This window comes from Canis aureus, chromosome 13, assembly GCF_053574225.1.
Source record: "Canis aureus isolate CA01 chromosome 13, VMU_Caureus_v.1.0, whole genome shotgun sequence".
NCBI lineage: Eukaryota > Metazoa > Chordata > Mammalia > Carnivora > Canidae > Canis > Canis aureus.
Window position 1 is genome coordinate 48923736 of NC_135623.1, and position 24135 is coordinate 48947870.

General features: G+C 57.5%; 2 protein-coding genes across 12 annotated transcripts in view; one reads left to right on the plus strand and one right to left on the minus strand.

Annotated features, from left to right (window-relative positions):
* Positions 1-19551, plus strand: part of STAB2 (stabilin 2) — a 139565-nt gene extending 120014 nt beyond the window's left edge. For 2 of the 5 annotated variants that reach the window (XM_077846118.1, XM_077846119.1), the window contains exons 57-70: positions 170-274; positions 1225-1332; positions 2061-2254; positions 3779-3920; positions 7298-7431; positions 8493-8555; positions 9479-9644; positions 9782-9888; positions 11693-11812; positions 12277-12417; positions 13798-13905; positions 14932-15057; positions 16048-16164; positions 19022-19551. In XM_077846118.1, coding sequence (XP_077702244.1) covers positions 170-274; positions 1225-1332; positions 2061-2254; positions 3779-3920; positions 7298-7431; positions 8493-8555; positions 9479-9644; positions 9782-9888; positions 11693-11812; positions 12277-12417; positions 13798-13905; positions 14932-15057; positions 16048-16164; positions 19022-19072 — 1682 coding nt within the window. In that variant the 3' untranslated portion in view covers positions 19073-19551. The other 3 variants (XM_077846120.1, XM_077846121.1, XR_013350892.1) reach the window with 3 other exon arrangements.
* Positions 19552-20285: 734 nt separating this feature from the next.
* Positions 20286-24135, minus strand: part of NT5DC3 (5'-nucleotidase domain containing 3) — a 94095-nt gene continuing 90245 nt past the window's right edge. For all 7 annotated transcript variants that reach the window (XM_077846127.1, XM_077846126.1, XM_077846129.1 and 4 more), the window contains one exon: positions 20286-24041. In XM_077846127.1, the coding sequence (XP_077702253.1) occupies positions 23771-24041 (271 nt within the window). In that variant the 3' untranslated portion in view covers positions 20286-23770. The remainder of the gene's footprint in view (positions 24042-24135) is intronic.

Here is a 24135-nt window from a genome sequence, read left to right on the forward strand (position 1 = left end):
GTCCGCCCCGTGGTAGCCACGAGCCCTTGGGTATGTCAGTTCTGGAACCTCTGGATGAATGAATGCTGGGAGGCCAGCTGCCCACGCAGCCGACAGGTGTCCCGGAGCAGGCTGGCGGGACTTGAACCCCCACCACCGCCAACTCACCGGGCTCGGGTTTGCCCCACAGCCTGCCGCTGCTCTGACCACGGACAGTGTGACGACGGCCCCACGGGCTCCGGGCGCTGCTTCTGCGAGGCGGGCTGGACAGGCCGCTTCTGCGACACCCGGACAGGTCAGTCACGGGCCAGCAGCCCAGCCCCGAGAGCATCCACGTGGGGTTGGCAGGGCTGAGCGACGCCTGGAAAGAACGGGAAGGCGGGTGCTTCCTTGCCCACAGGGGACAGATGGTCTGGGGGTGTGGCCCCAGGCCTCAGGAGGTGGGTCGTTAGGCAAACAGGCTGGAGAGGTTGATCTGAGACCCGCGGGGCCGGTGCACAGTGCTGCGCCACCACGGCCACCACGGAAGGAGCAGCCTCAGGCAGACACAGGACTGGGAGGATTGGTGGCTCAGGATCCCGTGCAGGCCCAGGTGTGTGCCCAGCGGCAGTTCTTGCATAGAAGATTCACGATAGTCTGCAGCCCGGGTGTGACCCCCTGATTGTGGAGTCACTAGACTAATGGCCCTGGGAACCTGCCCTCCACAGGGGGAGCTAGGAGGGTGGGAGGCAGTGCTGCAGCCTGCCTGGTGGCCCTGGGCGCCAACACCAGCTGCCATCCTCATTTTCCATCATGGCTCTCATCACCGCAGGCTGCACCCCTCCCGAACAGCCGGTTTCCCAAGCTGTCCCCTACAACCCAAGCCCTGTGTGGTGGTGGCGCATCCCGGCTATGGAGGCCAGCGCCCACCACAGACCCCGGGGCCAGGGGGGCACCACGGCATTCTTCCTTGGCCCGAAGCAACCTGAGACTCCTGAGCTAATCTGCCAAGTGTACTTTGTGGAGGAATGAATGCAGTTCTAACATGGGGACACCTTACGTTCTGACCTGGGTGACACTGTAGAGTTTGTGTGTGAACATGAAGGAGCAATCCTGGAACCTCAGAACCTCCAGGCTGGAGGAACTGGGGCAAGTCCCCCAGTCCTCCCACTTCTGAAACTCTGCGACTGGCCAGAGAGCCAGTCCCCATGCTCCCCGGGCCTCACACCACAGGCACGGCCCAAACAGCAACCCCTTCGTTTACAGCTGTGCCTCCAGCATGCATGCCTCCTTGCTCTGCTCATGCCACCTGCAGGGAAAACAACACGTGTGAGTGTAACCTGAATTACGAAGGGGACGGAATAACGTGCACAGGTAGGTCCTGTCGGTGCGTGTATGGGTTGGGGCAGGGTGGGAGCAGGGCGGCACCTGGTCACAGCACCTGGACCACGTGCTGAGCCTCCACTCCTGCCTGGGTTGCTGTCCCAACACCTACCATCTGTGGGATTACGTGTCCTTGGTGGCTTTGCTCATGCCTGACCTGCCCCCGCCAGCTCACTGTTCTGTAATCGCCGTGCACACTCAGAGTGATGTGCTTTATTTTACAGAGATTTGTGAAACTCTGGAAATAATTAAGCCTTTTAAAAATTTCAGAAAATATATTAAAGTATTAAAAAAACAATGGCTGGGTACCTGGGCGGCTCAGTGGTTGAGCATCTGCCTTCAGCTCAGGGCGTGGTCCTGGAGGTCCTGAGACCGAGTCCCACATCGGGCTCCCTGCATGGAGCCTGCTTCTCCCTCTACCTGTGTCTCTGCCTCTTTCTGTGTCTCTCATGAATAAATAAATACAATCTTAAAATATAGAAACACCCAAACTCATTCAGCAAACCACTGCCAGAGTGTAGGCCAGGGGTATGTGAGAAAGGGCTCAGGTATGTGAGGATGTCAGCCACGGGACCCTGGTGTCACAGAGGTTAGCATAGGGCCTGTGGAGAAGGGTGCACTCACCTCCCAGTGCCCCCAAGCCCAGGCTGACCCCTACCCTCTCTGAAGCCCGCATTCCCCCAACTGTGCCTACATGCACCCTCTCGCTCTGCCCCCAGCTGTGAACTTCTGCAGACAGAACAATGGGGGCTGTGCCACGGTGGCCCAGTGTTCCCAGAAGGGCACAGAGGTGTCCTGCAGCTGTCAGAAAGGCTACAGAGGGGATGGCCGCAGCTGCACAGAGATAGACCCCTGCGCTGACGGCCTCAACGGTGGGTGTCACGAGCATGCCACCTGCAGGATGACCGGCCCGGTGAGTGTCTCCCTGGGGATATCTGGGAGCAGTGCTGGCCCAGCCCAACCACACGGCCCTTGGCCTCCGGCTCTGCGTCTTCCTCGACGTCGTTTCCCACCCCCCCCCAAAGGCTACACCTTATTATGTCTGCAGACTCCGTGCCAAGCAGCATCCTCAGCAGAGAAGGGGCACGAGGGGGGAAACTGGGGAAATTACATGAAGTGTGTTGTTCCGTCCATAGTCATGTGCCACCATTCACTGTTTTGTGTTGACGAATGTGCCAGGGTCACATCACACGGGGAACCTGGTAAAGAGTGGATGGCAGCTCTTTCTGCTATCACGGCAACTCTTCTACAAATCTAGAATTATCCAAAGTAAAAAGGGTATTAAATCTAAAATGTCGTCAAGAAGTGGCAGGAAAAGTGCAGGTCTGGGCACCCACTCAAGTCTTTTTAGAGTGGGATCGGTGACCTGGTGCCCAGTCCGTCTGTTGGAAAGGGAAGATGGTGGAAGACGATGTGCATTATGGTCATAAGTGTGAACGCAGCATTACTGTGTGAGCCTTAGTGCCCCTCCTTACACTCTGGGGCCTGGGCTGCTACTTAACTTCTCTGAGTTTCCGTTTCCTCACTTGGCTAATTTGATTCAGCAAATGGTCACCAGGCACCTACTGTTGTGCTGCTGTCAGTGTCAGGGACATAGCAGCCCCAACATTTACAGCAGCAGTGTCCACAGCAGCCAGACTAAGGGGGGAGCCCAGGCGTCCATGGGCAGACGACAGATGTGGTCCATATACTCAGCCGTCAGAAAGGGCGACGTCTTGCCATTTGCAGCAACGTGGATGGAACTGGAGGGTGTGATGTTGAGTGACATCAATCAGAGAAAAGACCTTGATCATATGGTCTCACTCATATGTGGAATTTAAGAAACAAAACAGAGGATCCTAGGGGAACGGGAGGGAAAATAAAATAAGATGAAATCAGAGAGGGAGACAAACCGTAAGAGACGCTTAACTCCAGGAAACAAACAGGGTCGCTGGAGGGGAGGTGGGGAGGGGGACGGGGTCACTGGGTGACAGGACTGAAGGGGGCACAGGATGTGATGAGCACTGGGTGTCATGTGCAACTGAGGAATCACTAAACTCTACCTCTGAAACTAATAATACACTATATGTTCATTAAATTGAATCTAAATAAAAAAATTTTAAGAACTTATGGAGGGAAGGGGCGATGCCCAGTGCAGAAACAGATGCACAGAATACTTCCAGAATGCACGGAGAGTCGGGAAGCGCATACAGTGGGCTCAAGTGATTGAAGGGCTGGGAGCTGCTTCACTTCCCAGGGCAGGGACATGTTTTCTGAAGACGTGACACCTGGGCTGCGCTGACGGTTCACCGGGAGCCTGTACCTTAACTGTTGCTAGACAGGCGGCACCTTTCCTGTGCTTCTGGGCGCCTCCCAGGCTGGCTGGTGACCCGTAGGGCACGCAAGGGTCCTGGGGTCCTAGGAACGGGGCCTCCCACCTACTCTTCTGTCCCCACAGGGCAAGCACAAGTGCGAATGTAAGAGTCACTACGTGGGAGACGGGATGGATTGCGAGCCAGAACAGCTGCCCCTCGACCGCTGTCTGCAGGACAACGGGCAGTGTCACGCAGATGCCAACTGTGCTGACCTCCACTTCCAGGGTCAGTGGGCTGGGGGCTGCTGGCCCAGAGCGCCCGGGCCTCAGGCTGGGGAGGGAATTGTTGCAAGAGCGAGAACAAAATTAAAAAGCCATGCCAAACAGCCCATGCCTTGTCCAGGGCCCAGGGCCCAGGAGGTGGCGGGCCTCGGTCTCAGGAACAGCTCAGAGCCGAGCCTGAGATGCAGGGGGAGCACAAACATCCTCCGTCATGCATTTTCCTGACCCCTGCTTCCCCCAGGCTGCTCAGCAACTATCGACTGCAGCTGCATCCCAGGAGCGCAGCTGGGTTTGAATAACAGGGGAAGCCATGTGACGATGCAATTTCTTAGCAGCTGTCTTGCTAATGCACCTTGACTGGCTTGTGTGGCTTTGTCCTCCAAGGACGGTCTGAACCCACAGGTGTCACAAAACTAAGACTCACAACACACAATAAAGAGCCAAATGGGACTTGCAGAGGTGCAGGTGAAGCTAACAGGAAATTCATCAGGGCCCAGAACATACCTGCGGCCAGGGAGGGAGAGACTGCAGAGGTTCAGACAGTGACTTGGGGCATCTCGTGTGCTGGTCCATCAGGGCCACAGTGGTCGGGGCTGGGCCGTGTTTTGGACGAGGCGACTCAGGTGAGGTGGTTCTTGCACACCTCAGGGATGACTACTGGGTCAACACCTGTCACACGCTCTTAGTCTGTTCGGGCTGCTGAACAGAGTGCCGCAGACCCCACAGCCTAACAACAGAAATGCATTTCTCTCCTTTTTGGAGTCTGGAAGTACCAGATGCAGGTGCCAGCGTATCTGGGTGAGGGCAGGCCCTCCTCTGTGCGGCAGGCCACTCTCCACCAGCCCTCACACGGCAGAAGGGGCCAGGAAGCTCTGTGGGCTTCCATTAGGAGGGCACTGAGCTGGGACACCCAGCTGGCTCTGGCGGTAAAGCAGCTGACTCCTGATGTCAGGGTTGTGAATGTGACCCCACGTAGGGTAGAGATCGCTTTAAAATACACACACGTGTACACCATGCAAGAGGGCTTTACCCCATTACATCATGGCCTCCCTATGCTCCCCCAGTACCAACACATTAGGAGCTAAGATTTCAACCCACGAATTTGGGGAGGACGCAGACAGGCAGTCCATGATGTGTGTCAAAGCCCAAGACACCTCATATCTCTTGGGATGAGCTTGAAGGAGCGTGAGCAAGGGAGATGCACAAGATGAGACCTGGTGCCCTTGCAAGGGGACTCCCAGTGTGGCCGAGGGCCTTCCTGGAACCACAAGGCAAGGACAGGTGAGTCCTGACACACAAGATGGCAGCTCACCTCCTGCTGATGGGTCAACTGGAATGAGGGGGAGAAGAACAGAAGATGCTGGGAGCAGGGACTTGGACAGATGGGTGTTTGCCTCTGCTCTCCTGACAGGTGGGAAGGAGCCAAGCACCCATCCACAGTGAATGGACGCATCCGCTGTGGCCCATCCACATGGTGGGGTGTGGCCCAGTCCGGAACCTGCATGAAAGCTGCAAACATCAGGCCCCGCGCAGCAAAGCAGACACAGCAGGGCAAACATTGTGGACTTGGACAGGGTACTTTGAATAGGCCAAGTGACAGAGACAGGAAGTGGAATAGAGGTGACTGGGGGCAGTGGGTGGGGGGGGAGACAGGGAGTCATGGTTTGACGGGGACCAAGTTTCTGTTTGCAGTGATGGAAAAACTCTAGAAACGGATGGTGGTGACGGCTGTGTGACATGGTCAGTCTACTGGGTGCCACTGGATGGCACACTTAACATGGACAAAAAGGACACTGTGCGTTCTGTATATTCACCACAGTTAAAAGGATTTTTTTAAAGAATGGTCAGAGATGGGAAAGATGTGTAGGGAAGCTGAGAGAGGGAGGCGTCTGAGAGGCCTGGGACTCAGGGGGAGGCTCCCAGGACATCAAGGCAATGACCTCGCGGCAGCAGGGCCTTGACTAGGGAGAGGGTGGGCCTGGGGCACACAGGCCTGAGGGCGGGGTAGGGAATCACTCAGGTTTCCATCTCAGGAGAACAAGCCCAGGGCTGACTGGGCAGAAGCACAGGGAAGGGCACACGGTGTGACCTTTGACAGCTTGGCTGAGGACCTGTGTTCAAGGTGATGGTGAGGCGGCCATGCAGGGAGTCCCTAGGCCTCCCGGCTGTTGGGGGGTGGGACGCGTGGCCGCGACCGGAATGTTGATGGGTGAGTCCTTGCCTTGGAGTGTGGCGTCCAGAAAGTGCCAGGCTGCAGCTAAGGGCACAACCAGTCAGCCCGGCTGCCTGTTCCCAGGGCTGGCTCGCGGATGGGAAGCCGTTCAGCCCATCGTGATCTCGACCCCGAAGCACTGTGAAGCACTACCCACCCCCAACGGTAGCGCTGTTACCGTGGTACGTCCCCTCGAAGGCACTGTCGCAGACCACGTGGTCTTAGCAGGAAAATGAGGAAGCCCTCATTCCATCCTCCCTCACGCCGCTGTGCTGGCAGGACTGACATGGTTGCACAACCGTGCAGTCACTGCTGGGCGATAGGCAGCCATCTGGAACTTAGCTCTTTTTTTTTTTTTTTTTGGTGCAGAAAGTGACCTTTTAGTAGCAGTTGCTGATGAATGTGACAATGTGCACATATGACTTTGTTCTTGAACTCTTTCTGGTCTCTACATTTAGTTGTCTGCTACAAGAGATTTCAGCCAGGAAAAATATGATAAATCTTTGGATTTCTCAGGGGAGAAATGGCTACAAAACTATTTAAGGGCATAGTGGCTATCCGAAAACCAAGAGTCCTTGGCAAAAATGCTCCTTAAAGTATTTTTTCTTGGCTGTAAAATTCCCTAGAAGTATTCCATGATAAGTACTGAGGGGGAAATCATGTTGCCAGAGAAAATTTATGACATGGGGGAATAATCATGATATAATGTCACGTTTAAAAAAAGATTTCTAAAAACTCTACACACCGTATGCTGCCACGTTGATGTATGTGACAGGGAAATGTGTAGGTAAAAAGACTAGAAGAGTATGAAATTGTATCAAAATTAAAAGTTACCAAAAAAGAAAGTAAAAATTCGTTAGGGGAAGGGGAAGTACACCAAAGTGTTAGCCATGGAGTAGCGATTATTTTGCAGGAAAAAGATTAGACGTGATTTTTGTTTATTTCTTTTCTTACCTTTGTGTGTTGCCCAAATTTCTGCAATCACATATGCTGGTTTTCTAATTCAAAAGAAATCAATCTCTCAAGTGATGTGCTTCGACATCCCGTGAAGGACATGGCTCTCCGAGACACTCTGGGAGGCAGCTGGCCTTCGGCTCTGCTCATCCTTTGCCAGGAGCCCTGCCAACCGGGTGGGCTGACCTGGCAATTCCTCTCTTCCCCCCGTCTAGATGCCACCGTTGGCGTGTTCCACCTCCGCTCCCCACTGGGCCAGTACAAGCTCACCTTTGACAAAGCCAGAGAGGCCTGTGCCAACGAGGCTGCAAGCATGGCAACTTACAACCAGCTCTCCTACGCCCAGAAGGTGGTCCCTAGTTAGTCGGTCGGCACCAGGCAGGCAGGGTCTGCAGGGATGGGGTGCAGCCTCTTCTTAACACAAGGGAGACCTGGGCCTCTTTGGAGGGGACGAGGGTGGCCCTGGAACCATGATGTCAATTGGTTACCTACATCGGGCATGTGCCATTGTCATGCTCTGTGCAGGTGCTTTGTTGGCAATACCGTCCATCCTTACAACGTCCATCCCTGGAAGTAGGAGTCACTCTCCCCATTTTATAAACAGGGCAGGTGAGGCTCTGAAAGGTTAAGTAATGTGCCCGAGGTCACCCAGACAAGAGGCCAAATGTAGCCCTTACTACAAAAGTCTGATCTCTGCCCTGATGTCCCACCACCAAGGTAGAAGCACAGACTGGGAGTGCCTGCCCCACAGCTAAAAGCCAGAAAGAGGTCCATAACCAGAGGCCTCGGATCTTCCTGACCCCACAAAACATCTGAGTGTCCCTCAAATGTCTGGAAGGACAGTGAAGGTCATAAATGGGGATTTTCCCAGCTCTCAGCTGCAACCAGGGAGGAGATGGAGCTCTAGCGAAGGCTGTGGTCTTGGCCCCTAAAACCAGAAGCCCTGCCTATTTGGAAGGCCCAGCACCTTGGAGTTACCTGCTAGCAATTGCCCAGTGGGCACAGAGGAGACTGTCTACCCAGTATGACTTCAGGGCTGCTCCTCCAACCCCCTTACTATCCAGGCTCTGCCTTCCTTCAGACCTGACATTTCTTTACCAAGAAACAAAACCTTTGATGCCAGGACCCAGCATATTGGAGGGTCTGACTTTCACTCTCCTGCTTGCCGATTTTGTGCCCTTGATGAAGCCATGGAAACCTCTGTCCTACTCATATGCTTATATAGGACTAAGGTAATACAGCACAGTGACTGGTACACTCGGTTTTTACATTAAGAGCTCTGGAATAGACTGCTTGGGTTTGTATCTCAGCTTGCTGGCTGCGTGACTTTGAGCACATTACTTAACTCCTCTCTGCCTCAGTTGTATCAATTATATAATAGGGATTTTTATTTAAAGTTTCTATCTTTAGGGTTGGTGTGAGGGTTACAGACGCGGACATAGGAAAAGCCCTTACACCAGAACTTCACCCAGAGTAAGCTCTCAATAAGTATGACAAGGATGATGGTGATGGTGATCGTGATGGTGACGGTGATGATGATGATCATGGTGATGATGATGGTGGTGGTGATGGTGGTGATCATGATGATGGTGATCATGATGGTCATGGTGATGGTCATGATCATGGTGATGGTGATGATGATGGTTGATGATCATGGTGATAGTGATGATGATGGTGATGATCCAGTCATGGTGATGAACATGGTGATAGTGATAATGATGGTGATGGTGATGATCATGGTGATGATGGTGGTGATAGTGTGATCATGGTGATGGTGATAATGACGGTGATGATGATGGTGATTGTGGTAGTGATGGTGATGATGATGGTGATGGTAGTGGTGGTGGTGATGAAAATGGCAATAATGATGGTGATGATGATGATAGTGATGGTGATGATCATGGTGCTAATGATGGTGATGGTGGTAGTGATGGTAATCATGGTAATGATGATGATGATGGTGGTGGTGGTGATGATGGTGTGGTGGTGGTAATGATGATGGTGATGGTGATGATCATAGTGATCATGGTGATCACAGTGATGATCATGGTGGTGATGATCAATTAGAGTTCTATTGATGCATAAGCAGAAGAATTTGCACCCAGGAGTAGATGGCCGAGAGTAAATATAATTCATGAGCAAACAGAAGAGAAATGAGTGTGAAGGACTTGGGCACCTATAAGAAAAGGTATCATTTCACCCATTCAGTGAATCAATCAAGAAAAATTTAGTGAACAGGTATCGTGTTCATGGTGTAGGGGTACCTGGGGCAAGATGAACCATACCCCAGGCTCTGTGGAGTGTAAGGTCCACTGGAAGAATCAGACAGGAACTAAAGGAGCCCACATCGCATATGCAACTGTCGCTGACCCATGGCCACGCATGTGTCCCCACAGGCCAGGTACCACCTGTGCTCAGCAGGCTGGCTGGAGAGTGGGCGGGTGGCCTACCCCACAGCCTACGCTTCCCAGAATTGTGGCTCTGGCGTCGTTGGAATCATTGACTATGGACAAAGGAACAACAAAAGTGAAACGTGGGATGTCTTCTGCTATCGGATGAAAGGTAACTGCCCTGGGCACCCTTGGGACTGCCAGCCAAGCAGCTGCTGAGCCGTCCTCAGCCTGGGCAGCACCCTCAGGGGGAGCCGGAGTGGCCCAGGCCTCCGCTCACCGGGCTGGCACCGCGCCCCTGCCTTCCAGACGTGAACTGCACCTGCAAGGCGGGCTACGTGGGAGACGGCTTCTCGTGCAGTGGGAATCTGCTGCAGGTCCTGACATCCTTCCCCTCGCTGACCAACTTCCTCATGGTACATACCTACTTTGCGTCGGGGAAGGAGGGTTTGCGTCGGGGCCATTATTGTAGACGCGAGTGCTTAGAAGAAGCCCCAGGCGCCATCTGGCTAAGAGCATGGGTAGCGAGCCACACCGCCTGGATGTGAAGCTTGGCTTTGCCACTTACCTGCCACACCACAAGTTCCTGTCCTCAGTTTCCCCAGTCATAGGGAGGGACTAGCATCGCTGCGAGGATGAAATGAGCTACTTGGACCTGTGGCTAGCACGCAGAATGGCCACGTGGTCACCACTGGCATCCAGAGCAGCTTAAGCTCCCTGTTCGCAAGCAGGGTGGGCACAGGCAGCCAAGCTGTGGCCAGCAGATTGTGGGCCACTTCCCCGCATGCAGGCAATCTGCGCTTAGCGCTGCACTTAGAGCCGCTGCAGTGCTGTACACATCAGGGCCGTGAGGAGAGAGGAGAGGCCTGCAGCCAGGGGAGGCTGTGGTGCGGGCCAAGGGCCTGAGCTGACAACAGTCACTAGAACAAGAGTAACATTTATTGGGCATTTTTTTTGCACTGTGCATGCATGAACCCATCAGAGCACTTATAACTCCATTTACACAGTGTCAGTTCCCCAAGGGGAAGGACCTTCTCCACCAATGGCTGGCATTTAGCAGGCACTCAATAAATACTTGTTACGAGGGAGCAATCCCCATGTGACTTTATGAGGTCACTTACACTATTAATCCCATTTTGTAGGTAAAGAAACTGAGGCTGACCCAGGTTGAGGGCACAGCCATGGAGAAAAGACAGGGTGCAAGTATACGCTTGCAGGATTAGGGTGGAATTAAACCCAGGACTCCAAGATTATGAGTCTCTATCCACAGACCACAAGTATCCCTATAACTGTTCTGAGATTCAGGGTCACCACAAACACAGTGAAGACCAGCACATAAGCCAGTGGCTCTGTGGTGTGGGAGCTCGGCTTGTGACAGCTCCCAGAAAAAGGGTCCTAACAAAATCCACTGGCCATGTGCTCTTCAGCACATTAAGGAACTTCTCTGGGCTTCAGGAGCTCTGTCCGCATGGCAACAGAGTTGAACTGGGCAGTAAGGTTTCTCAAGATGTTTCAGCAAGTATTTATTGAGCACTTACTACGTGCATGAGCTACGTGCACAGAACAGACACAGAATAAACAACAGAATGAATGAGTAGACAGTACTGGAAGCTAGGAGGTGACCATGTATATGTGGGGACAGGGGAGGGGAAGGGGGGCAGGGTTCTCGACTTGCAGAGTGACACGGGGCAGTCCTGGTGAGGAGACGACATTTGAGGAAGGCGTCAAGGGAGGCAGGGGAGTGAGCCATGCAGACACGGGGCCAGAACATTCCAGGTGAAGGAGAGAGGGTTAAGGGTGGACGGCAAGTGCGTGCTGCACACACTTGTGTGTGGGCTTGGAGGGCAGCAAGGGGGCCGGTGCGGCTGCAGCCCCGTGAGGGGGGCACAGCCAGATGGTCGGGGCGACCGGGCAAGGGTGCTCATGCGCCAGTCTTTATGAGGCCTTTAGTGTTCCCGTGGTGAGTGCAGGCCAACGGGAGGCTCACATGACGGGCTACAGTGCTATGTGGTCCATGCTGCGGCTGCAACTCGGGGCCAGAGGGTCCACGGAGGAGAGGAAGAATGCCCCCAAAACTCCCCCATGGGGTGCCGAAAACAACAAGATGGGAGGTGGCTGGAGTAGGCAGGGTCAGGAACCTTCTGGAATGGGTGGTGGGGCAACTGTGTGCAACCCCCAGCCAGCCCTTGCCCCCTACTGACGGCACTCTCTCCCCCCCAGGACGTGCTGGCCTATTCCAACAGCTCAGCCAGGGGCCGGGCGTTCCTAAAACTCCTGACAGACCCGTCCCTCCGCAGCACCCTGTTCGCCCCTCACAACAGCGGGCTGGGGGGAAACCAGGTGAGGCGGGCTCCTGGGGCACCGCGGTGTTAGGGACCTGCCCACCTGCTCGCCTCCCACCACCCCCGCCAGCTCCCAGGGCAGTGCAGTGTTAGGGACCTGCTCGCCCGCACTCTCCGAGCTCCGGCCTGGGCATGTGGCCAAGCCCTGGGCGGGGGGAGTGCCCAGAGGCCATGGCATGGGCAGGTGGGGGGCAGCTGCTGGGTGCACGGAGGGCGGGCCACCCCACAGCCGGCTGCCCCTACCGCTGCCCCGGCCCCCCTGGCTGAGAGGGCAGGGGCTCCACCGCTGCTGCCCGCACTCACCAACATGCCCAGCCACACAGCCGGAGACAAGCGCGAGGTTCCTTTCTCCACGCTGATGCACAAAACCAAGGCCCAAGAAGTCATTTCTTTTTCTGTGTCATCTTCATTGTTAAAAATAAACCTGCCCGGCTTCACCACCCTGTTGCTCGCTTCCGTCAGTCGCTGTCTGGGCGGGACATTGAGCACCATCTTGCCAACATCAGCATGTTTTTCTACAACGACCTTGTCAACGGTACCGTCCTGCAGACCAAGCTGGGAAGCCAGCTGCTCATCACCTCCCGCCGCGACCAGCAACAACCGGTAAGAAAAATGCCCTGGGTTTACTGGCACGAGAGACAATGCATGCAAAGCTCTTAGCATGCAGGAGGTGCGTAGTAGATGGCAACTATTATAACAAACTCCACACCTGCAGTCAGGTTAGCGCACGGTGCTGACCAGTGGGCAGCCTGCGCCCCATGGGGAGTACACCCCGAGGGACTGCCAGCCCCGGAACTTATCAAGGTCAATGAGGAACTTTCCATGAAGCCATTTTTATTTTTTTTATTTTTTTAAATTTATTTATGATAGTCACAGAGAGAGAGAGAGAGAGAGAGAGAGTCAGAGACATAGGCAGAGGGAGAAGCAGGCTCCATGCACCGGGAGCCCGACGTGGGATTCGATCCCAGGTCTCCAGGATCGCGCCCTGGGCCAAAGGCAGGGGCTAAACCGCTGTGCCACCCAGGGATCCCCATGAAGCCATTTTTAAAGCTGACTGTCCGTCTCTGCTTCACGGTGGTGGTGGTGGTGGTGGTGGTGCTGTCGGTGAGGACAGTGACGGTGACAGTGATGGTGAGCATGCTGATGACAGAGGTGGTGGTGGTGGTGGTGGTGGTGATGCTGTTGGTGAGGACAGTGATGGTGACGGTGGTGGTGACAGTGATGGTGAGGGTGCTAATGACAAGAGACGGTGGTGGTGGCAGCGGTGGTGACCATGCCAACCACGATGTCAGAATCCTAGGCACTGGGAGAATCCAGTGACCAACGCGTGTGGCATGTGAAAATAATGTGTGACCCGCAGCCAGTGCCAGATGAGTGTTGTTTCTTAATATTGACCCGATTAATTACTTTTTATTGAAGATTCATGGTTCAAACCAGTGTTTCTCCAATTATAAAGTACACTTGAGTCCCCTAGAGACTTGCTGAAATGGCGACTGTAACTCAGCCCAAGGAGCTTGAGAGCTCAGGTTCTGCACGTCTGTGAGCTCTCAGGTGGCACCGACATCCCCGAGACGGGAGAGTACACACTCATTAGCAGGGGATTAGATCACTTAAAAATCTGTTTTCTGACAGCCCAGGGTGGTGTTCTGAGCAATAGACCTGACGTCTGGAGGCTCACGGTTTGCCCTTTGGTACCTGCGTACCTCGGACAAACCGTTTCCTTCTGGACTCTCACCCGGTGGACAAGCGGGTAGGACAGGGCGGGCCTTGGGGTCCCCACAGCTCTTGGATCTGCTTTGTCGCCCGTGGGCCATGACTCTGTTCTGGGCCATCCAGATGGGGAGCAGAAGCCCTGTGCTGCGGTAAGGACAGGCTGGAGCCCCATCCTGGGCCTCAAGAAACAGAGCCACTTCCTTCTGGGGGGCCCTGTGGGGGAGGATGCCAATGGCTTGGAGCTCCAGCAGCCCCGCTCTTGCTTCCCAGGAGACCAGGTTTGTGGATGGGAGAGCCATTCTGCAGTGGGACGTCTTTGCCTCCAACGGGATCATTCATGTCATTTCCAGGCCCTTAAAAGCACCCCCCACTCCACTGGTGAGTATCCAGGGCTCCTGGGGGGGGTGTCATGTCCTCCCCCAAGCAGCAGGCAGTAGCTGGAAGCCCTCTCCTCCAGACACTGGGGGTGGGGGTGTCCATCCATCTCCCCTGCCCAAGCAGCAGGCCGTAGCTAGGAGCCCTCTCCTCTCCTCTGGACACTGGGGGGATGTCCATGTCCCCCCCCCAAGGAGCAAGCCATAACTAAGAGCCCTCTCCTCTCCTCTGGACACTGGGGGGTAGGGGGCTTCCATATCCCCCCCCCCAGCAGCAGGCCATAGGTGGAAGCCCTCTCCTCTCCTCTGGCCACTGGGGGGCCTCCCACACCTGCAGCAGGGCAGCAGGCCTCGGCTGTTAGGCCCTGTTCCTCCCACCCCTGCTCCTCTACGTTAGCAGCACAGCTCCGGCCACTGTCAGTACCTGTAGAGTGAAAGGGCCACAGAGACGCCACCAGCAGGGGAGTGAGGAACCCCAGCTCTGGCCTGGCCCCTCCACATCGCCAGCCATGCACCCCTGGACAAATCCCACGGCATCTCTTAGCCCCATTTTTCTCATCTGCAAAACGGGCGTTCTCATGCCTACCCCTGGGTTCTTGGGAGGACCCGAGTCCATAAGCAGGACGAGGACAGTACCTGGCACGGTCGAGCGAGCGTAGCCGGGCTGGTGGTGGTAGGTGCTCTCTGACCGTGTGACGGGAGGGTCTAGCCGCCTCTGGGAAGCTCCGCGGCACAGCATTAGGGGCACAAGCTCTAAGGCCCGGCCGCTTAGCGCTGGCTGTGTGAGGGCAGGGAAGCACTCACCCTCTCTGTGCCTCAGTGTCCCCACCCCCACCCCCGCACATGGAAACAGTGACATCTGTCCGGTCCCAGGGGCTCCGCAGCCCTGGGCAGTAGTGAGGGCACACGCATGCCATGCTCCCCATCCCCGTCATCACCCGGGGCCCGGGCAGCAGGAGCGGGGCGGGCTCCCGGAAGCAGTCCCATCCTGGGAGGGCGGCCGGGCAGTCTCAGCGCCTCCCCTCTGCAGCCACCGGCCCACGCCGCAGGGACAGGGATCGTCTTTGCCACCATCCTGGTCCTCGGAGCTGCTGCTTCAGCTGCATATTCCTACTTTCGACTGAACCGGAGAAGAGCGGGTTTTCAGCACTTTGAGGTGAGAGAGGAACGCAGATCCCAGCTTGACTGGCCCCTTACCCGGACTGGAGGGCTTGAGGGCTCGGCGCACCCCCGGCCTCCTGAGTGGGGTTTGGGGTGGGGACGCTCAGGTCCAGCTGCAGGGCCCAGGGTGGGGGTGCGAGTGAGCAGGGTCAGGGGTCTGGCCCTGGGTGGGGGTGAGCAGGGTTGGGGGGGGATGCTGGTGAGCAGAGTCAGGGTGGGGGGTGCAGGTGAGCAGGGTTATGGTGGGGGGAGGGTGCAGGTGAGTAGGGTCAGGGTAGAGGGGTGCTGCTGAGCAGGCCTGAGGGTCTGGCCTGGGGGGGGCATGAGCGGGCCTGGGGGGAATGTTCAGCAGGCCTGGGAGCACCCTCCCTTGGAGGGTTGGGGGACTGGGCACCCACTCTGAGGGGCTAATGGCCTCTGAGGGCAGAGGCTAGAGCCAGGGCCGATCATCAGGCTTCCCTGTGCAGCCACCCTCCGAGGTCGCCCAATTGAAGTGCTGAGCACAAACACAGGTCCATGGCCTTGGCTGACCCAGGGCCACCGCAGGGACAGGGTCTGGCAATGGCCTCCATCTGCGCTCTCAGCCCCTGGCAGCCAGCCAGCCAGCGGGTGAGGACAGTGCACACCCACCTGCTCCTGAGCCCCAGCACCGAGGACACTGTGCCTGCCCTACAGGGCCTCTTACACCAAGTTCAGGGACAGGCAAAATCGCTCTGGGGATGGGTGTCATTGGAGTGGTGACATGGGATCGGGCTGGGGCATGAGGGGGCTCCCAGGGCAGGGGCAGACCCGAAATGCCCTTGGAGCAGATTTGGGTTCGGGTTCAGGCTCGGGTGGACGGACACATGGAGCCGCTGAGCCCATGGCGATCTGAGAGGCTCTGGGGAGTGGGGGTGGGCCTGGCTTCACCGTAGCGTGAGCAAGCCTCCCCTGCCCTGGGGACACCCTGGCTGTCAGCTTGTGCCCTGTGCCCATGTCCCCACAGTCGGAGGAGGATATAGACGTCTCGGCTCTCGGCAGCCAGCGGCCTGAGAACATACCCAACCCCTTGTACGAGAGCACCGCCCCCACAGCCCCAGAACCTTCCTGTGACCGCTGTATGGTAAGTTGGCATCTTCGCCTGGAGCAGATGCATCTGCGGGTCAGAACGACAACATCTGCCAGGCAACAGGCCTAAAAGCCAGCACTGTGGGCTGACAAGCCTCGCGGCCACTCAGGCTCCATGCGTTTGTCTGGGTGATGCCTCCAACCACTCAGGGTAACATGGAGAAGCCGAGGCTGCCCACCCCAAGCTTTCGACCTGGTGAGAAGTAAGAGGCCACACAAAGACTCTTGGGCTCGTCCTGCTGCAGAAAATTGTGAGGTGGGCAAGGCCAAGAAGGACACGCCTCACAGAGGTTCCCCCATAAGTTACGCTTTGAACTTACATGTGCACGTGGGTACATGCTGCCTCCGTGGGTGGAATGTGCACTTCCTGATCTCAGGCCCCTGAGTTCAAGGAACCAGAGTTTCCTGCCCATTGTCAGAGTTGCTTCTTGCCTTTAAAACTACATTCCTTTTGATGGCAGCAGGCAGGGTCCATGGACCCAGGGGGCCCCAAGGGACCAGCTGAGAAGTTCCCTGGCTCCTCACAGGATGGGGGCTGGCAGGAAGTGCCACAGTTTACTAAAGATGCAGGGAGAGCAGGCTCGGGCAGGAAGGGAGCACGGGTGTCCTGCTTGTTCTGGGACGGGGCTTCTGTGGAGGACGGTGGTTGGCGCATGTGTCCCCTCGGGCACCCAGGAACTGGTTAGAACCGAGACAAGGCCCGGAGCTCTTCCTGGTCTGGTGGCCAGTGGCCGGGAACACACCTGTGACTTAGTCCCGTCCTCCTCACCTGGTCCTGCCCTTGATGTTATGTGTTCTAGAGAAATCGTGAACTCCTGTCCCACACGAGGACAACACACTTGTTTGCATTAGGAGGCATATGTAAGGTGGGGTCGGGTGAAGGTTCTGGCAGGAGAGGAAGCAGGGAAAGGAGCAAACGCAGGTTTCCATGGAGCCCTCAGTTTCCCCAGCTCCCTTGGATCAGGTCGTTTACTTCCAGGGGGACACGTTCCATCCTGGTATCCCAGGAAATAGCCACTTGTTTCTAGTTAGTGATCCTGGAGCCCATATGGGGCCCCACTGACCTCTACCTGGGGGCAGCTCGTGGCACGGTGCCCGATGCTCCCCACAGGTGGAAGGTGCACCTGCTGTCATCCTGCTCGATCCAGGTCTTCGCTGAGAAACCAGGAATAAAACATAATTCTTCCCTGTACACGAAGATAAGAAACGTCGGCAGCTAGTGTGCACCTCAGGGGCCGGCCACCAGCATGACGCAGGTCCCGGGAAATAACCCACACCTGGGCTGCTGGTTCAGACGCTCGGGAGGCAACTAAAGCTAGGCAGCAGCTGGGAGGATTTCCTGCAAGGACGCAGCTGCCCCCCCCCCCCCCCGGGCTGCAGCCGGTAGCTGCCCTCGCATCCGTCAGCCCTGGGATATTACACAAGTACCGTGTGGCCATGTGCTGCGACGGGCGTCATCGTCCCTCTGCTCAAAGCACTGTAAACGCCATGTTCCCCTGTCCACGGAGCACGACTTATACCTTCACAGAGGGAAACAATCAGGGCATGTCTGATTTTGTTCTCCCAACCAAGCCCACGAGAAGGTTCCCACGCAGATGTGGGAGGGGGAGGCCGGCTATGCGTCTGCTACCTGGTGGCTCAGTTCCACATGCACTGCTAGCTGGGGGGGGTTGGGGGGGGACGGTCCCCATCATGCTTTGCACCCTCCACGCCTCCCGCTGCCTGTCCTCTCCTGACGGCACCGCCAGTCCCAGGCATGGAGACTCCTGACGCAGTACATGGCGTATCCCAGACACGGGACACTCACAAGCCTTTCCCATCAGCCCAGGGGGCAGAACTGCCCCAGGATCAGAAGTCCTACAGCTGTCCTCTACCCTCGTACCTGGCACTGTCGCAGCCAGCCCGGACACCCGGACGCAGCTCCTGCAGCCTCACAAAACCTCGGCGCCATCAGAGGTGCACACGGCACACAGCTTGGGGTGCTGCCTGGGGAGCACAGCTTCTGGGTTCTGAGTAGACCCCCACCAATGCGCCAGAGTTGGAAGAAGAATGTTTAATCTGAACGCAGGTTTTTGTGAACATAGAAATCAGCACCTTTTCGTAGGGAGCTGGTGCCATCCTCAATGTCGTATCTCATTTAATCCTCACACTTCCCTGCACACCATCAAGGCCCTTCACCGAGTAGGAGAAGCCAGCAGAGCTGAGAAGACCTGTCCTGGGCACAGAGCTGCAGGCCGGGCTGCCCCCAGGCCGCCGCACCTGCCTCCCGACCCCAGACAGCGCCGGACACACACCCCACCACACGCCCTCACCGGGCACTGGAGAAGCAGTGTTTCAGGCTGTAGGGATGGAAAAAGGTTTCCTCTGCCCTCGTAGGGTCCCTGGCTGGACCTGGAAGTAGTCGGACAGATTCACGGGGAGAAAGCACAGAAGCTTCACTGAAAGTTTGCACGTAGGTGGGATCCCCCATGAGGGAACGAGGACCTGATGAGACCAGGGCAGAAAGCTTCCGCGATATGTGTGAAGACCTGACAGGACTGGGTGGGCTCTGGCTCAGGGTCGGCCCCGTAGCCAGGTTATTTGGAGATGGGTCCTGGCTCCAGATTCCTCATCCCTGGGGATCAGCGTTGTCTTCTGACCCCATAGGGAGGGCTGCCCGTCCTGCTGCTGCTGCTGTCTCAGAAATTCCTTCAGCCTGAGATACTTAGGGTGGGGAGGGGGTGGACTGTGGGGTGGCAGGGTCTCAACTCATGGAGGCCCTGAGCAGCGGCCGGAAGTAGTGCTCCACCCGCAGAGACTGGGCAAGCAGCAAGGCTAGCAGTGGGAATGGCATGGACCTCTCTCTTTTCCAGGATGCTGAAGGCCAGCAGCGGGACAGCAGGGACCCCCTGGGGGCACTGTGAGGGCCCTGCCCTGCCCACCTGCCCCGGACACCCACCTGCCCCGACTGCCCACCTGCCCTTGGCCGCCCGCCTGCTCTCAGCCGCCCGCCTGCCCAAACTGCCCAAGCCACCCTGCCTCCTCCAACAGCCCGTCACCATGCATCTTCAGCACCAGCTGCCCTTTGGAATGTCAGGTCCTTTAACACTTCAAATATGAAGCACTCAAGCATACCTCATCTGTTTGGTGAATCTAGGGGTTATCTCGTTTCTGTGGGTGACAGACCAGGTTAAATCCACCCACCTATCCAGGGGGCCCAACTCTCTGCTGTCCCTTTGTACCCTCAGATGGCACTTAACTATGTCCTCCCAGCACTAACCATGACCTTGCCTCCCCTCCCTGTTAGACCATAAGCATCCGAAGGCCGAGGTCTGCCCCCGTGCCCCCTGTGTCTCAGGGTCCAGCACACACACGGTGCTCAATAAATGTTTATGAAAGAGAATGAACGCCAATGGAACAAATCTGGTGTTTCGAGAAACAAAAATACTGTGTGCTGCAGGAAGGGTCAAAGTTTGAAGGTGAAGTCCAGTTATTCGGGCTCATTAAGGGCCATGGCATTTAGTCAACACCTGCCTTAGGAATTCTTTTTTCTTGGTTTTGTTTGCTTGTTTGTGTTGGGAGACACGATGACCACAGGGAGACAGCACTTCCCCTCCCGAGGGTGGCTGTAATCAGACAGGTGTGGGCAAGGATGTGAAGTCAGACCCCCCCACATTGCTGAGAGGTGGGCAGTGAAGTGGTGTGGCCATGCGGAGAAGTGGCTCCATTCCTCAAATGTTTAAACACAGTGTGACCACATGATCCAGAAGTTCCACTCCTCGGTCTACACCCGGGGAAGTGGAGAACACGTCCCCATGGTAACATATCTGCCCGCTCATAGCAGCGGGATTCCTAACAGCCAGAAAGTAGAAACGGCCCCAGTGTCCCCCATCTCACAAAGGGACAAGCCCACGGTGGTACTTCCCGCCAGGGAACTCTCATCCCATCCTAAAGGGGACCGGGAACTGACGACACAGCTCCCCCCCACCCAGTTCTGACTTTGCCAGGCCACTGGGCTGGAAGGGGCAAACCAGGAACCACACCCTCCTCCCCTCCTCAGGGGCTGTTCCTTTTGGGTCCCTTAGGTCCTGGTAGGGCTTTGCCACAGCAGCACGCAAGCACAGAGCACGCACAAGAAACTGGACAACACAGTTCAAACTTTTATTTGGCAACAAGTTTGATCTTAGGACATCAAATCAACATTGGGAATAAATAGCAAATTCACATTCAGAATAAATAGTAGGTCTGCGTACCCCTGCACGATCGGCCTGATGCCACAGGGCGCAACCTGTCGCTCTGCTAAACTGTGGGGCCAGAGTAGAGGCGCGGGAGCAAGGTGGGTCCTGGAAGCCGCCAGACAGTGCAGGGTGTGCGCCCAGGACCAGGACGGGGGCACTTGGGATGGACGCCTAGGGAGGGGGAGGGGAAGAGGAGAAGGGGCGGGAAGGAGGGGCTGGGGAGAGAAGCAGGCAGGGCTGGAGCAGGTGCTCCCAGAGGAAGAGGCATGACTTTGTCCGAGTGGGGGATGCTCCAGGGCGTCCTAAGGTCCCCAAGGCTGTTCCAGGCAGCGCACAGCCAGCACCATGTGTGGCACAGTCATGGGCAGAGCACTCAGCCAGGCCCCTCACTACACCCGGTGGTCTGCCTCGTGCGGGGAACACTGGCCAGAGTCCATGTACCTGGAAGCCGCTTGTAGGGGTACAGCAAGCTCTCTACCTGTGTGCAGGCCCTCGTCTGCAGGCCCGAGGTGCGGGGATCGTTGCCGCCAACACAAAGCACCGGGTGGGGGGGGAGGGCAACCATCGGGGGCGCCCAACCCAGGCCGCAGCCCCAAGGCGGGGAAGGGGGTGGCAGGGAGCAGAGTTGACCACCAGCCCTTCCTCGCTGAACCCAACCCTGCGGGGCAAGCCTATCCCCTCCCTCCGAGGTCCACCGGCAGTTAAAGGCTGACTGAGCCCGAGGCCAAGCTCCCAGGTGCTAGTGCAGGCGAGGACATGAGGAAGAAAACACACCCTCACACAAGGAAATGAGTCTTAGGGGGCAGAACACAGGCTCCCTAGTGGGCTGAACAGAACAATCGAGGAACCTGCCTCCAGCCACACGTAGTCTTAGAACATTCTGGACAAGGGCCCCAAGGGGGTGTTTGGCAGCAAACGAGCCTCGGGCCCAGGGAACCAACTCCAGGATTCAGCAGACTCTATGGCTTCTGGGGCCTCAGGGGGCAAGAAAGGAAAAGCCGTTTAGTTCACCCAAAGCTAAATTAGTGAGGGGGGAAGAACACATCTCATTTCTCCTCTGCAATAATTAACAGGGTCAATGCATTCAAAGCAACTAGTAACTCAGCGTGAAATGTGCCCACACCAGGATCAGAGCATCTGTGGCATTAGTGCTGGTGGCAGAAAATGGGGCTGAGGACAAGTCTTACAATTTAAAAAAAAAAAAAAAAAAAAATGGCTATGTCAGGAGAAAGGAGGACATTCTAAACCAAACCCCTAAAATATTTTAAAAGGCAAGTTTTGTCTATAAAAGCCACGGCAAACCAGCTGTGCGGGACCCCTCTGAGGCAATCCGCGGGCCTGGGGCCTCCCGGCTGTCCCCTCCCCGCCATCCCCACCCACGCGAGAAGCAGAAGCTGCTTTTCAGTGTACCAACCAACTCTATTCTGTTCACGTTCCCAGCTGACTGTTCACATGCTACAAAACACACTCCCTCCCAGGGCGCACCATGAGACCAGGTGCCCGAGCCTGGCCGAGCCACAATCTCTCCCGACCAAGCAGTGGCAGGAAGAATGCCTCTGTCCATCCTTGAGTGGCCACCAGCCACAGGCTCCGGGCCCCTGGGGACAGGTGCCAGGCCCTGTGAGCCCAGCACGCCGTGTCCAGTGGCCCAGAGCTGAAGTCTTGGCTGACACGATGTCATAAGAGACATTCCTCATTCCAGGAAAACCTGCTTCTCCCCCAACTAAAGCCTGCCTCACCTAGGCTACCCACCCGCAAAGGCAGCTTTAAACCAGCGCTGCTTCCCGTTGGGTCAACCAGACACCGCTACCAGCACCTAGGACAACCAGTACCTAGGACACGTCCGTGACGGACTGATTGATTAGAACTGGTGGAGGGAGAGGAAAACATTCTTTATTTACCTCGTTGCTCGGCGTCTCCAAGCACGAACCCCAAAGCCAAAAGCAGCAGTGTGTCTGCTGAGGGCCCCACCACTGGGCGCTTCTGGGACCCACCTGCACTGTGGTCACCAGGCTCCGACAGCCCCTGCTGCTCACGATGCCTGGGCGCTAACACCCAGCAGACAGCGCTGCCCCTTGCTGCCCCATCCTAGGAAAACCGGCCTCTGTGCTCATAACCAAATTCATTAGTAAAATAAAAGGGCGGAAGGACCTACGGGATCTAAAGGGCAGATGAGCAGCAGCGTGCAGGGGGCCGCAACTCGCTTCTGAGTTTCCCTGTCGCAGCCAGTCTACGGGGTGCCAAGCTGTCATGGGCGGCCGGTTCCCATCCACTCATCACAGCAAAAGCCGGACAAGGCCCGCACTGCACGGCCCCTCCACAGACCTGCCACTGGGAATAAGCGCGGGCACTGGCGCTGCCCCCAGAATACAAGGGACGCTTGATTCCTGCTCGCTCCGCAAGGCCATTCCTAGGTGTCCCCTCCCGCCCTACACCCCAGGAACACCACCCCACTCGCAGGCAGCCCCACACACACAGCAGGGGCGGGGTCTGGGGTGCCGGGCCACCTCCTCTGCCCCCGCTGGAGCCTGCGCGTCAAGTGCCCAACACGGCCCCGCAGGGTGACAGCGCAGCCCTCCCCGACCCCGACACTTCGGTCTCCAGCTCGGTCTTCTGTCCCGCCGCGGGCGAAGGAACACCACCTGGGTGGGCTTTTCCAGGCTGATGACGTGGTGGGAGGCCCACCACACACGCGCCAGTTCCTCTGACCCGCGCGCTTCCCGCACCTGGAGCCTACGCCCGGGTCCCGCGGCCCGGCAGAGAGCGGCGCCTCCTCGCCTCGCCTCCGTCCCCGGGGAAGGGGCGGCCAGTCCGCACGGGCAGCAGCACAGGGGTCCCGCGGGCGCGAGGGCCGGGGGGTGACCCCGAGGGCCGCCAAGGGTCAAGGACGTGCGGCTCGTCTCGCTCCTTCGCAGAAGCCTCCTCGGGGCCTGGGTGTCCCAGCAGGTGACACGTCCTGCCACGGGAGCCCCGCCGGAGCTCACCCGTGTCGGAGCCCCCTGACGTGGCCCCCAGGTCCCCGCAGGCTGCGGCCGCCGGAGACCTGCCGTGCACCGTCAGCCCGTTTCCCACGGAAGGGCCTAGAACGGCTCCGCGGCTGGCGCGGGGGACGGCAGCCGGAGCTCCCCGCTCACCCGGGCCCGGGCGCCCACCGCGGCCCCTGCGAGCCGAGGGCTGACCGCACGGCTTCCGCGAAGCGGCCGAGCGCCCGGCGACCAGGGCCGAGGCGGAACTGGCGGACGGCGAAATAAATATAAAACGGCGTGTTGGCATCTTTTCCAAAAGCGACGGTCCCCGGCACAGGAGTCAACGGCGGCGCGTCCAGCCGGCGGGGGCGGGGCTGCCCGGGGAGCGGCCGCGGGGCGGGGCGGGGCGGGGCGGGGCCTAGTCGCCGTGGGCCTCCCGCAGGGGCGCGCATGCGCTGCCGGGGGCGGGGGCGGGGGCGCGGGCGCCGTCGGACCAGGCGGGCAGCTCGTGCTGCAGCGGAGTCCTGCGCGGGTAGAACGTGTGGCTGACGTCGTAGCTGAGCAGGCAGCTCAGGGACGCCATATAGATGTCGGCGAAACGCGACAGGCGCCTCAGGAAGTACGTCGGGTTCTGGTCCGTGCGGAACAAGCTTCCGAACTGGGCGTTGAAGAAATTCTTGGTCATGTCCCTGAAGGGGCAAGAGGAGAGCGCGGCCGCGGAGAGAGAAACGCCTCAGGACGCCGCAGCACAGGAGCTCAGGGCGCCGGACCCGCCAGTGCGGC